Source organism: Sorghum bicolor, chromosome 6 (assembly GCF_000003195.3).
Source record: "Sorghum bicolor cultivar BTx623 chromosome 6, Sorghum_bicolor_NCBIv3, whole genome shotgun sequence".
NCBI classification, from domain to species: Eukaryota; Viridiplantae; Streptophyta; class Magnoliopsida; order Poales; family Poaceae; genus Sorghum; species Sorghum bicolor.
In genome coordinates, this window is record NC_012875.2 from 26,793,123 (window position 1) to 26,807,304 (window position 14,182).

Genomic DNA, 14,182 nt, shown 5'->3' on the forward strand with positions numbered 1-14,182 from the left:
TTTTTGGAAACTATGCATGATGAATATTTATTTTCTTTTCTGAATGCAAAAAGGGTGTTGAATTAAATGACTATGATTGTGAGGAAATTAAATATGCTTCTAAGGGAAACTAATGCAGCTTTGAAAAGGGAAATATGGATAACTACCAAGTGTACCTTTTGGCGAGGGTTTGGTGTTTTAAGAGCATCTCCAAGAGTTTGGTAAAATTAACTTGCTAAATCTTCAGTTTTAGCAAGTTGCTAATTGATTTGGCAAGTGAAAAAAAGTGTTCTCTCCAACAGTTTTGTATTCTACTTGGTAAAATTCATAAAAATAGCACTGGTCGGCAGCAGCACCTGGTCAGCACCGGCAGCAGCACCTAATTCTCATTCATAAACTTAAACTTTGGATAATTCTCATACATGAACTTAAACTTGGCCAAACGTTTAAATTGACTCATAATTCAACCAACTAAACTTAATTTTCTGCATGTCTCGCGAGAATCTTCTTCTGCATAATCTCAATCCAATCACGCTGCATCGGGTTGAGGGAGGTCATGTCCGCTAACATAATTTATTTTTCTTCTTTCATCAAGTCGGCTTCAGATTTCTTTGCTTCATTTTCCACCCGCTTCTTCTCTAGCTCTAGCGTAGCCTTCTCTATCTCTAGTGTCGCCAAGAACCTGTCCTCTTTGGCCTTCTCCTTGACCTTGTCGTAGGCCTCTTTCTTTGACCACATCTTCTCCAAAGCTTCCAAGCAAACCTCACCACCTCCTCGCCTAAGATTTTCTTTTACCTACAGATAAGTTCAAAAATAAATGTTTTATCATGAAGAAAAAATACATGTAAAATACATAAAATGCTTGACAATAATTATGTACCTTCTTTATCCCATCTGACCTCTTCCTAGTAGGCTCAGTTTGTCCAACATCACCAGCTATGACTTCAACATCATTGCCGGCTCCTTCATCTCTTGGCCTGGACACCTTTGTTGTCTTCTGTTTCTTTTTGCTTGCTGCTAGTTTCTCAAGCTCTACAAGTTCTGCCATCTTGGCTTTCCACTTGTCCTCCCCTTTAAGTATGTTCCAGCAATGATCAAGAGCAAAAGGCTTTTTGTCCTTATCTAAGTCCGCGTAATACTTCTTTGCATCATTAAGCTAAACAGATATATTGTCAATGTATATACATTTAAAAAATAAGATCAACTAAAACATTCAATACATATTTCATACCTTGTCTTGGATAGTAGTACCACTTTGATTCCTACGAAGAATGGCCTCATAGCACGAACAGAACTTGTTCACGGACAATTGTATTGTCAACCAGCTATGCATAATGGAACTCTCTGTACGAGGAAGTCCAGTTTCAATGTGTTGCTCGTAGTAAGCATGAACTCTTCCCCAAAATGTTCCACGCGATTGATTAGCCCCGTTGATGGGATCCTTGCTAACATTCAACCATCCTAAGCAAACAACTTCATCCTCCTTGTAAGAAAATTTTTGGACCTCCTTCCTCCCTTGGTACTACGGCTTGCCTGCACTTCCTCAACAGGATTACTGTCTTGAGTGATTGGAATGGACTTCTCGCCCAAATCAGGAACATGAACCCCTTCTCCATTGCAAAGAATGTTGGACAGGAATTCTTCATCATCTCCTTCCATCCTAAGATCAGATCAAAACAAACAAATCCTAATTACCAGAATATATAATTGTATCACTAAAAAATAATTCAACTGATCAAAGAAACATCGTTGCCTAGAACTGCTTTGGGCGTGTTTTGCAATGCAAATAATTTAATAAAACCTAATTAAATTAAAGGTAAGCAATGTATTGAGTTCGATCAGAGCTTAGATTTGAGCCAGATCGATCACTTTTCAGAAGGGAACTATGGACTTCATCTGCAATAAAAGAACCAAACTTGAAATGAACTTACATATCCCTACATTGACATTACTCCACAAACATTGACATTTACTCCACAAATACTGGTACCAGATGCAGCTTGATGAGTCAGGTAACATAGTATACATATCTTGTCCAGATATTTCTGTCTCCATGCTATGCTGATACGGATGCTTTGCTGATGCCAAGCCAAAACAAGATAAATCTGCTGACATTATGTTGCAGCACTCTGTCTAAGAGAGTTAACTGTGCTTCAACTTGTTGGATTTTTCAACTAGTAATTTCGTGGCTACACCAAATAAAATTTTTGTATTATATGCACAAAATACCAGTGGAGGTCTTTCCTGTTAGTAATCAATCTGTCATAGTTATTCAACCTTTACTGGCGGAATTATCTGGACGACACTAAAATTTAACTGCAAGGTTAGGTGGTGCATTCTGAGCTGGTGAATTAACCTAAAGTAGAACATAATTTAAACTAATGTGGTTAAGATAGGAACAACAGAGCTCCCATCTTTTCTGACAACTACTGAATATGCTATTCTTGGACTTTACTATTAGATAAGGTTCGATTTTAGAGATTCTGAGACCAGAAAAGATGGCATGCTTTTCATATGTTTGTCTTCAGACATGGAATTTGAAACTAGCATATCCAGGCCTATGAATGAATCAGATGCTTCTCATGATTATTGAACAGAAAATCGAGCACTCTGGAAATAGGCTAAGATTCCCCTTCCAGGACGCCTTGACATTACTCGCATGCATCGGCTGGGTCAAAAATTGCAGCAACATATGAATCACAAGATCATATCAAGAACAGCATACACATAATCCACAACAATCCGTAATCCCCTAGCGGCATGTACCCTAAATCAGCAATCCCTAACCCTAGCTGCGGGAGGGCCTGCTGGAGGGCGGCGCCGGACCTGCTGGAAGAACCTACGTACCTGCTGGAGGGCGGCGCCGGACCTTCCTCCACGCGAGAACGGCGGCGCGAGGAGGCTTCACGGCGGCTGCGGATCAATCTTCATGGCGGCGCGAGGAGGCTTCACGCGAGAACGGCGGCGCGAGGAGGCTTCCCGGTCTTCAGGGAGAGGAAGCGGCGGCGCGAGGAGGATCGCCGAAGAGATGGCGCGCGCGGGAGAGATGGCGCGATCCGGAGTTTGGCGCGGGCGAGATGGGGCGCGTGGGAGAGAGAAGCGGGCGCGGGAGGGAGGAAAAGAAGGCCGATGCGCGCTCTCTCCGCACGCGGAGGCTCCTCTTTTCCAAGTTGACAAAATACCAAGTGCATGTACCAAGTTGTTGGAGATGAGAATTTGTGGTTTTGCCAAAAAAATATAGAATACAAAGTGGATATTGGGAGCTCTTGGAGATGCTCTAAGTCCACCGAACAGGACATCTCCTTTCTCTCAGTTTTCTTTGGTCGCTCTAGATGTCTTCTCCGGTGACTCTAATGGCTCTTCTTCCTACATTGGTGAGTCAGAAATAATTATAGCTTTTTGAACCCATACCTTATTGGCTGGCGAGGTGGACTTCGATGAGGGAGCTTTGTCTTTAATGATGTCTTCATTTACTTCTTCTATGGTGTCCTTCTCTGGGAACAAATCTTCATGTCTTGTTACCTCTCCTTCATAGTCAGCCCATCCGTCCTTCTGGATTTGTTTCTTTTGGTGTTGAGAATGGCGCCTCCTCCTTGACTTGTTCTTCTAGGGTTCTTCACTCACTCCATAGTTAGTAAAATAATGGCGTACCTTTTCCGATGGGAATTGGAAGTGGACTTCTCCGGTCCCGATGTAGATGATCGCTCGAGTGGTGTTGAGGAACGGTCTTCCAAGGATGATCGGTGGATCGTAGTCTTCTTCTCCCATGTCCAAGACTAGGAAGTCAGTAGGGATGAAGTGGTCATCAATTTGTATTGGTATGTCCATGGCAATTCCTTCTAGAAACCGGTAGGTTTGTTCCGCCATCTGTAGCTGCACAAATGTGGAATGCAACGACATCTTTCCATATAGAAATTCATAGGTTACCTTATCCATGATGTTGATTTTGGCTCCAGTGTTGCAGACTGCCTTCCGGAAGGAGCATCGATTGATGGTGCATTCAATGGTTGGTGCACCTAGGTCTTCTCTCTTGATCAAGTAGGGAGACATGAGTAGATGGCCATGGTCTTTCTCAATTGCTGTGACCATCCTACCTTTGGTTGTCAGTTCCTATTCCTCTGATTCTTCTTCTTTATCTTAGCTCCATCATAGTTCTGATGATCGTACGATGTCTAGGGATGTGTAGGATCTTTGAGTGTATTCTTTCAGAATGTTAACGTTTCCTTCCTCCCCTTGATGTTGAAGCTGATCTTTGCATTGTCGGCGTAGATGATGGCCTTGGCGGTGCACAAGAATGGGCGCCCCAAAATGATGGATGCTCTCTCGTCATCTCTGGTCTCTATCACCACGAAGTCTGCAGGGACATATGATTGGCCAACTCGGACGTGGATGTTGTTGACGGTCCTTAAGTACTAAATTTAACTATCAACTAAACATGGAAAAGGATCAATATGCACCAAACATCTAGAATTAGGGTTTTATCTGACAGAATTCCACGAGCATTGGTGTTTATCTATTTCTGCAGGGGGTTATCAGAAAATATGGAGAGAAGGCCCACATGTCATGTCTACAACGAGATAATTACGTGCCGTGCAATTTTCCTCAATCTAGAAGAGTCCGGAAGCCACGGGAACGAATGGGAGACCGAACGGGCTCGGGGGCAGGGCGCCCGCCCACCCCCCTTGGGCGCCCGCCTAGGTCTCGGGGCCAATCCGAACCAAACTCTTGGATCGTGCTCCACCGCCTTTGAGGATGAATCTAAACCATGCAATCAAGGTCGGTTTATCCAACGGCCCAAATTTACTTGATAGGACTATATAACCAAGGCCTCTCCACCCCTGGGGGAGAGAAGAGAAGAGGAGAAATCATTATCAAAGGTAGCCATCAAAGTTAGGGTTTAGAGCTTCTCTCCCATAGAGAATTAGAATTAGCTACTCCCTAATCCTTCAAGTTTAGAGGTTTGATTAGATAGCAATTAGAGAAGTAGAGCACTACGCTCTGGATTCGGATCTTCTGTAATAAAGATTGGTATTATTCATATCTTTCTCTAATACTTTGTTCTAATTGCATTATGTCTCTATTTATTATGTTCTTAGTTTGCTCTAGTTCTATATTTGATATAGTTATGATTGATAATGAGTTTATGTATAAGTTTGCAAAGCGCTTAGCTCTTGACGCGAGGGAGTAGATTGTGACTTAGTAGATAGTAGATAACTTAGAATCCATTCTCCAGCTAATCCGGCGTCAGCTACATATATGAGGAGTAGTCTATTTTCTAATCGCTGTGTTATTTACCCTTGAACTTATAATCCATTATCATTATCGTTATGGTTTACCCCCTGCCAAAGTAAGTGACTGTGTGACGAGTTTCTCATTAGTAATCATGTTCTTGCAAGTTTATCTCTAGTCTATGCCTTGATAGATTTTGTCCTTATTTTAATTTCATCCCTTTTGTTCTCTTAAGCAAAATTATAAATAACGATACCTGGAATACTTATCCTGGTGAAATGCTACAGTCAGAAAATCAGTCAAGGTTATTCACATAAAATATTAGACTAGACTATAGAGAAATAATTGCACAAAACAGCTACTAAGTGAGAAATCATAACAAGGCACCTCTGCTGTTGACAGTCCTTAATGCTCACATTTAACCGTCAACTAATCATGGAAAAGGATCCAAATGCAACTAACACCCAGACTTAGGGTTTTATCTAACAGAATTCCATGAGTTTTGGTGTTTGTCTATTTCTGCAGGGGGTTATCAGGAAATACGGAGGAAAGGCCCACACGTCGGGTTTACATAGAGATATTAACGTACCGCGCAATTTTCTATCATCTAGAAGACTCCAGAAGCCACGGGAACGAACGGGAAGCCGAGAGGGCTCAGGGACAGGGCGCCCGCCCTACTCCCTAGGGCGCCCGCCCACCTTCAGTGTCCAATTCGGACCCGTTTCGCGGATCACGCTCCACCGACCTAAAGGATCAAGGAAAACCGTGCGATTAATGTCGGTTTGATCCGATGACCCAGATTCATCTGAAAAGACTATATAAGCAAGGCCCCCTGGCCCCTAGAGATCATACCTCTTCTACAGAATCAATGTTAGGGTTTCAATTCTTCATCCATGTAGAGAGGATCCCTCTAGTTCATCTAGTTCTAGCTCTAGTTCATCTAGTTCTAGTTCATCTAGTTCTAGTTCCTCTAGTTCTAGTTCTAGTTCGTTCCAGTTGTAATCTAGAAATTAAAGAGAGAGAAGAGGAGAGCGGAGGAGGAGCCGGATCTGTCGGATCTTCCTCAACATTGTACTTTTGCAGCAATTGGTTCGTTCTTCATCGTTGTCCAAGTTCTTCAATTCATAATTCTTGAGTTCTTTAATTACTTTTATTTACATTCAATTTATTTATTGGATTCCCGCTTGCATCAAGTGCTCTAGTCTTTATAACGCTAGAGTAGTAATTAATAGGTTAGACGTGGTGTTTAGTCTTGCAATTACCTGGAATTGCACCCAATCCTGCGGATTGTTGTGGTAGCCCTAGGGTAGTGACAGCCCTAACGGTCGACGTATTCCACCTCGTTTGTAGGACCGTAGTCAGAGCTTCCTAGCCCCCTTCTCATCTCTTTCTGTGGTTAGTGTTCTGATGTCCCAAAATAAATAATCTTTGAAGTAATTCTTGACTCTTAGATCAACTAGAGAACTCCCAGGAAACTTCCTCTCTTCCCACCAAAAATAATTATATAGTTATCCTTGGGCGATCTTGAATCTTAATTAGTACACTCACGTTCCATGTGGAAAATCGATACTCTAAAATACTCTCGGGTGAAGGCTACATCGATATCCGTGCGCTTGCGGATTTTTCTGTTTGCGTTTAAAATACCCAACAAGCTTTCTGGCGCCGTTGCCGGGGAACGGTAGCTGTGCTAGTTTTGAACCAAGTCGTCCGTGTATCCTTTTTCTTTTCCTTTTTTACCACATTCACCTTACCATTTTCACCACACCACACGGATTTCACTCCAAGCATTAATGAGCATGGAATTTATTTCATAGCCACTTCATTTACTCAATGATCATATGCAACATCTTCCCAATCTATTGGTCTCTCCAACATCACCACATTCGAGATCTCCAACCCCCTCATCCTTTCTATTTATAAAAACTTTAAAAGGGCAGTTGTCGATACATATATCCATAATAAATATTGCAGATCTCGTTGGGTTGATCTTGATGTAGGTCAGCGTTGGAGGGGAAACCGCTTCGCCGACATAAATTGATGGTTTCCCAAGGACAAGCTTAGTGTCCTAAAATAAGCACTGATCAGATCGTAACATGAGCTTTTAATTATTTGCAACATTACCTTGTGTATTGAGCATATAAGCATAATTATAAAAAAATTCCTTCGGGTATTCTTGTCACTAACCTTTCCAGGATTGGAGCAAGAAGATCGGATGAATGACAAGCACAAGGTATGTCCAACCAATCATCATACAACATTGAAATAAATTCATCCAAACTTGAATTTTGCAAAATTCAAGCTTGGGGGAGTACTTTACATAAAAACATCCTTTGCCGTGTTGCTATGTTGGTTGTCCCTACCTTTGAGACATGCTCAAATTGTTAAATACAAAGCACACTACTTCATCTCCACTTGAGTAGATCTCTATAAATGCTCTCATGCTACCCTTACTTGCTTTAGTATATGTCTAGGTTTGGAGTAGTTTCATTTATCTCTTAATTAAGCATGGAGCTTAGTTTAGGGCTGATGATCTTACTTCCAAGGGAGTTTAAATTAAGCATGATGCTTAGGTTAAAATGCCCTCCTAAATCAAATTAGACATGGTGTCTAGGTTGATTTTTGAGCCGATAGTATGGTATAGTAGATATTGGATATTTTGTTGGACTAACCCCTGCAGGAAAATTTTCAATATCGACCTGGGAAGTCCTGAGATAAACTCACATTGGAGACAAAGAGAGAGACACATGAAGTTTAACAATTCACACAAGGAAGGCATAGCTCACAAGAGATGATCCATGGAGGGTGCCACAAACACGATGCACAACCGCTAATTAAGGAAAGCTTCCATACGGTGATACTGTACCATCACTCTTCAAGTAAGGTAACATCTTAAGGTACTTGACTATCACTTTTATAAGCTTCTCCTTGGTTCTGGCATTCATATGAATAAGAGAGACAAACATGTATGATTTACAACTCTAGATTAACCAACCCAATCGATTCAATATGTTTAGTCCTTCCACCTTTGTGATCCCACACTCCTAATCATATGAGCTAAAATGTTGCACACGCAATCTTTGGAAGATATATTTATAAAAAAAGATAAGTATAGATAGATTATCTTTCCATTAGGTTGAGCAATCTGATCTGACAAATGTTTTAAATGCTACACTCATGATCTTGTTATCCATCAACTTTGTCTTGCTCACTATGCTTAAGGTTAGAGAGAACAAATACACTTTTGGTTCTGTTGGTGTTTTCCACCAACAAGGCCCATGCACTTGATCTCTGCCCTGTCTCTATGAGCAGGTACACTTCGAGCAAAACATGGAAGAGTTTTACAACTCCTAGACTCCACCAAGTGAAGAACCTAGATCTACGAGCACAAACACACTGGAGATACTGGACACTCAGGCAATCACTGCCCTGAGATGCTTAAGGAAGTAACTACTAGAGTAACCCCGTTGTAGAAGTAATTACTGACCTTCTGCCGGTCAAGAGAGGCGATCTAGGACACACCGTCATCCCGATCTCCATCGGCATGGTAAACTTCCTAGAAGCACTCTGCGACTTTGGCTCCAGCGTCAACATTATGCCCAGGGTACTCTATGAAAAACTCTTTACACATCCTTGATTAGAAACAACCATGTGTTTGTAGCTTGCAGATCGTACGCTAAGTTCCCCAAAGGGAATATTGAAGAACCTCTGCATTCGAGTTGGTACCTTGTACGCCCCAGCAGACTTCGTGGTGATAGAGACTAGTACTGATGAGAGGGCACCCATCATTCTAGGGAGGCCATTCCTGAACACCTCAGGAGCTGTCATCTACGCTAGTGCTGCCAAGATCCATTTCTACATCAAGGGGAGGAAGGAGACGTTTCCTTCAAGAACAAGATTACACAAATCTCAGAGCAATCCAGACATGAACCAAGGAAGAGGACCAACAGGAGGAACAGGAACAAGCAAGTGTGGACCGAGTCAGCTAAGATGGTGTTGGGTATTTTAAACGCAAACAGAAAAATCCGCAAGCACACGGATACCGATGTAGCTTTCACCCGGGAGTATTCCAGAGTATCGATTTTCCACAGAGAACGTGAGTGTACTAATTAAGATCCAAGATCGCCCAAGGATAACTATATAATTATTTTTGGTGGGAAGAGAGGAAGTTTCCTGAGAGTTCTCTAGTTGATCTATGAATCAAGAATTACTTCAAGATTATCTATTTCGGGACATCAGAACACTAACCACAGAAAGAGATGAGAAGGGGGCTAGGAAGCTCCGACTACGGTCCTACAAACACCGATCCGAATGAGGTGGAATACGTCAACCATTAGGGCTGTCACTACCCTAGGGCTACCACAACAATCCGCAGGATTGGGTGCAATTCCAGGTAATTGCAAGACTAAACACCACGTCTAATCTATTAATTACTACTCTAATGTTTCAAAGATTAGAGCACTTGATGCAAACGGGAATCCAATAAATAACTTGAATGTAAATAAAAGTAATTAAAGAACTCAGGAATTATGAATTGAAGAACCTAAAGAACGATGAAGAACGAACCAGTTGCTGCAAAAGTACAATGTTGAGGAAGATCCGATAGATCCGGCTCCTCCTCCTCCGCTCTCCTTTTCTCTCTCCCTATTTTCTAGATTACAACTAGAACTAACTAGAACTAGAACTAGAACTAGATGAACTAGAACTAGATCTAGATGAACTAGAGATAGAACTAGAAGAACTAGAGGGATCCTCTCTACTTGGATGAAGAATTGAAACCCTAACTTTGATTCTGTAGAAGAGGTATGATCTCCAGGGGTCAAGGGGTCTGGTTTTATAGTCCCTTCAAGTGAATATGGGCCGTTGGATCAAACCGACATTAATCGCATGGTTTTCCTTGATCCTTTAGGTCGGTGGAGCGTGATCCCCGAATTGGACTATGTTTGGGCACTGTAGGTGGGCGGGCGCCCTGCCTCCGAGCCCGATTGCCTTCCCGTTCGTTCTCGTGGCTTCTGGAGTCTTCTAGATGGTAGAAAATTGTGTGGTACGTTAATACCTCTATGTACACCCGACATGTGGGCCTTTCTTCCATATTTCTTGATAACCCCCTGCAGAAATAGACAAACACCAAAACTCGTGGAATTCTGTCAGATAAAACCCTAAGTCTAGGTGTTGGTTCCATTTAGATCCTTTTCCATGATTAGTTGATGATTAAATATGAGTATTAAGGACCATCAACAAGCTCCCCCAAGCTTAACCTTTGCTCGTCCCTAACAAAAGATGAACTCAAGAGTTTCTGCAGTGGTTTCATGCCTTAAAGATACACATGCGTTCAACAAGATCTTATCTCTAGGTTAGGGTAAACTGTTAAGATTTAAACTTACTCATTTTACCTTCCACCATGGGCTTGCAACCATCACTTGTGTCTTGAGTAGTTAAAAGATAGAACGGTCTAGTCAAGCGCCATGTCTCTTGCTCTTCGATTAACTTTAGCTCTGGAGTTTTTGCCGATTTTCAAATAAAACTCAGAGGTTCCTTGTATGACTCTCTCTAGTCTCTCTTTTGTGGTATTTCTGGATCCTTACCAAGGTAGTAATGGTGTATGCCTTCTCTCAAAGTATGTGGTATTTTTGGTATGAGGCATAGTGACATTGCCTTCTCTCTCACCCTACTCTAATAAGGCTTTTGATATCTGGAGCTCATAGGTGGGAGACAACTAATACATACTTACAAGACATTTATTGCATAGTCAAACCATGGATCTAGAAGAACAAGTCAATAAGTCAAATCAAGGTGTGCATGTGTGGCGAATGAATGATGTATGGTGATGATTGTTGATATTTGGGAACGCAATAAGGAATTGATCCGCAAGCACACGGATATCGGTGAGCACTTCACCCGGGAAATTATCCAGAGTATCGTATTTATTTTTTTACAACTAGGAGAAAGAGTGCATCTGACTAACCAGTCTATTACTACTAACCTTTAGGCACAAAGAATGTCTTTCGCTGTGAGTGATAAATAGAGAAGACTGCAACCGTAGTCTCCTTCTAACCTTGGTAAGGATGATCGACTGTTCTAATGGGGAGGCTAACGGAATCTAGACACCACAAAGGATGTTCAACCCGCACCTATAAACCCTATCCTTCCTGCGAACGAGATGTGATCTACAAAGGTAGCTTAGAATTGTCACGTTCCTCACTACTACCACGGTCCAGCTAGTCAGGGAATATCTATGAGTACCCCAACCTAAACACCACGTTTACGCCAGTAATGATTACTCTAAACTCTACGCGAAGAGATTAAAGTAAACTCATAAACCATAAGAACAATAAAACAAGAACTTACTAGAATTTAGAAGTCGAATTACTAAAGAATCCTAGGAGCAAGCTTCGGGTTAGGAGAACTTGATCCCGCAGGTACAAGCTTGGAGTAGACACCGACAGGTCGGGCTTCCTCCACTCCACACCTCCACTCTATCTCTCTCAATCTAGTAGAAACTAGAAGATCTATTTCTACCTTACATTGATTGCTAAGCCTAAAAAGAAATATTAATTAGAGAAGAGGTTTTCCTTCGAGGGCACCCCTCAGTCTCTATGATAATTTCTTCATGTCTTCTCCAGGGGCCAGGGGGCCTTTCTTATATAGTCCTCCCCTTCTATGCGTTTTTGGGTCGATAGGCGAGGTGGTACTATGTTTTTCCTTGATCCAATAGGTCGGTGGAATATCCCGAGCGAAGAGAGTCCTGATCTGGCTCCAGAGGGGGGCGGGCGCCCAGGCTACCAGGGCGGGCGCCCTGGGCCTGGCCCAGTTTTGCCTCCGCTTCGGTCTCGTGGCTTCTGGAGTCTTCTAGATGATGTAAAATTGCGCGGTGCGTTGATATCTCTATGTAATCCCGACATGTGGGCCTTTCTTCCTTATTTCCTGATAACCCCCTGCAGAAACAGATAAACAACAAAACTCGTGGAATTCTGTCAGATCAAACCCTAATTCTAGGTGATGGTTGCATATTGGTCCTTTCTCTTGTTTATTTGATAATTAAAATTGATACTTAAGAACCATCAACAAATACCCCCATACTTAGGCTTTTACTCGTCCTCGAGAAAAGGATGGTTAAGAAAAATATCTGGGGTAAACATTTAAAAACATTCTTTATATAATTGCAGGGTGTTAAAAATTCACTGTGTACCATAGTCAGGGATGTATATGGTTAAGAGTAAAGATCCTTTCTTCTCAATCCTGCCACTTGGAGCTTTTGTATATTTTTGAAAGAAAGTTAGCATACCTTTTTATCCTCATAGGTTCTCTCAGATCACTCATTATCTTTTATATATATCTCACTGAGGCTGTTTTATTTTGCAAAAATTCTCAAGCATACTTACTTTGCATTTATTGCCTGATCAAAACGGGATCCGAGGAGGGGAATGTCATATTCTTAGATCAAAGACTTTGGAAATTAAAAACTTTGTCAACTCTTGCTGGCATATTGCTTATTAGAGGGACCATGGGCTATCATTTTTTTTTAAGTGGATACCGAGGTACCCCTAATTCTACTGCCGGACACTTGTCCATTTTTCTGCGAGGTTGTCGAGCACTTGCTCCTTTTTATTTCCTCGAAATATTTCTATTTTTGCATAGCCCATGCCTCTAATGCAATAATACTTCGGAAGAGTGAATCTTACTGAAATAATGTCTTGATCTTAGGAGCATGATAAATCTCTCAACAAGGGTCTAACTCATTTTGAACAAACTCAATACAGAGCAGATAGCTTTTATAATCATAATTAATATTTTCAGTTTTATCAGGCATATGAAACACTGAGGATGGTAGCTAGAAATTTGAATATTTTGAAATAAATTCTCCAAGCAACAATGATATCAAGAATAAGAAACTCATACTCTATCATCACATATTCCAATTGACTTAAGTAACACAGGGTTTTAAAATGATTTTATAATAATTGCAAGTTTTTAGGAAATATCACAGATTGAGATTAATCATGATTAGAAATATTTTAATCCTTTTATTTTATCATGTCGGAAACAGTAATCTGCATAATCCAGAATAAATGTATGTGTAAAGTAAAGTGTGCAAAGTGTGTACCTGAATTGAGGAGTGGTGTAGTCGGAGTGTGTTTAGCATGTCGAGGGATCTCCCCCATACTTGTTTTCTGCTTTCTTGCACAAAAATAAAGTAGAGACACACAAGACATAATAATAATAATAATAATACTCTTTATTAAACTCGAGGCATTTATTACAAAAGACTGATGGCAAACTGATGATAATAGCAAACTGATGATAATTGCAAACCTAAACCGAATTTAAAGATAAATAACTAAGATGCATTGCCTCAAAGTCTAATCTAGATAACTTAACGGCGCTCTAATTCCTTGATCTTCTTGTTGGCACTGGCAAGATCCTGCCTAAGGCCTAGTATAACGGTGTTGTGGTTAGAGAGCTGCCTAGTGAGGGAATTAATCGAGGACTGGAGGTCTATGATAACTCTATCTAGCCTGCGAACTTCCTCATCAATATCCATTATAGTCTTGCGACGCTTGGGAGGTGTCTCAAAAGCATTGAGAGAGTGCTTCGGGGCTGCCTTTGGAGGGACGAAACGGACTTTGGTTGCTCTAATCCCTTCAAAGTAAGGCCTTTCCTCCTCTATGGTGTAGCGAATACTGCTGATCTCGCCGCTCCGGTTGGTCTTGACTCCAACGACCCTCTCATTGGGTCTAGGTGGAAGGATCCTTGTGTCGGTTGGCACCTTGATGGTGGTCTTCGTCTTGGATGATGATCCTGTGAGGAGTAGGGGTTGTGGTGGTGCGGTGAGAACTGGTTGAGCATGGTAAGATTGGGCGGAGCTACGTTGGCGTAATGGCATGGCTTCTAGCTGACGCTCTGTGTTGGCCGGGACGAGAGCACGGGCATCGGGGTCTTCCACAGGCTCTATGTTGAGGTTGAAGGGGACGACTTC

At 41.7% G+C, this 14,182-nt stretch overlaps 1 protein-coding gene across 1 annotated transcript; it reads right to left on the minus strand.

Annotated features, from left to right (window-relative positions):
- On the minus strand, positions 354-1,638 carry LOC110436437. Its single transcript, XM_021463536.1, has 4 exons — positions 1,506-1,638; positions 1,211-1,323; positions 860-1,135; positions 354-774 (listed from the first exon to the last, which is right to left on the minus strand). The coding sequence occupies exons 1-4, from the start codon at positions 1,636-1,638 to the stop codon at positions 553-555; spliced, it is 744 nt and encodes a 247-aa protein (XP_021319211.1). The 3' UTR covers positions 354-552.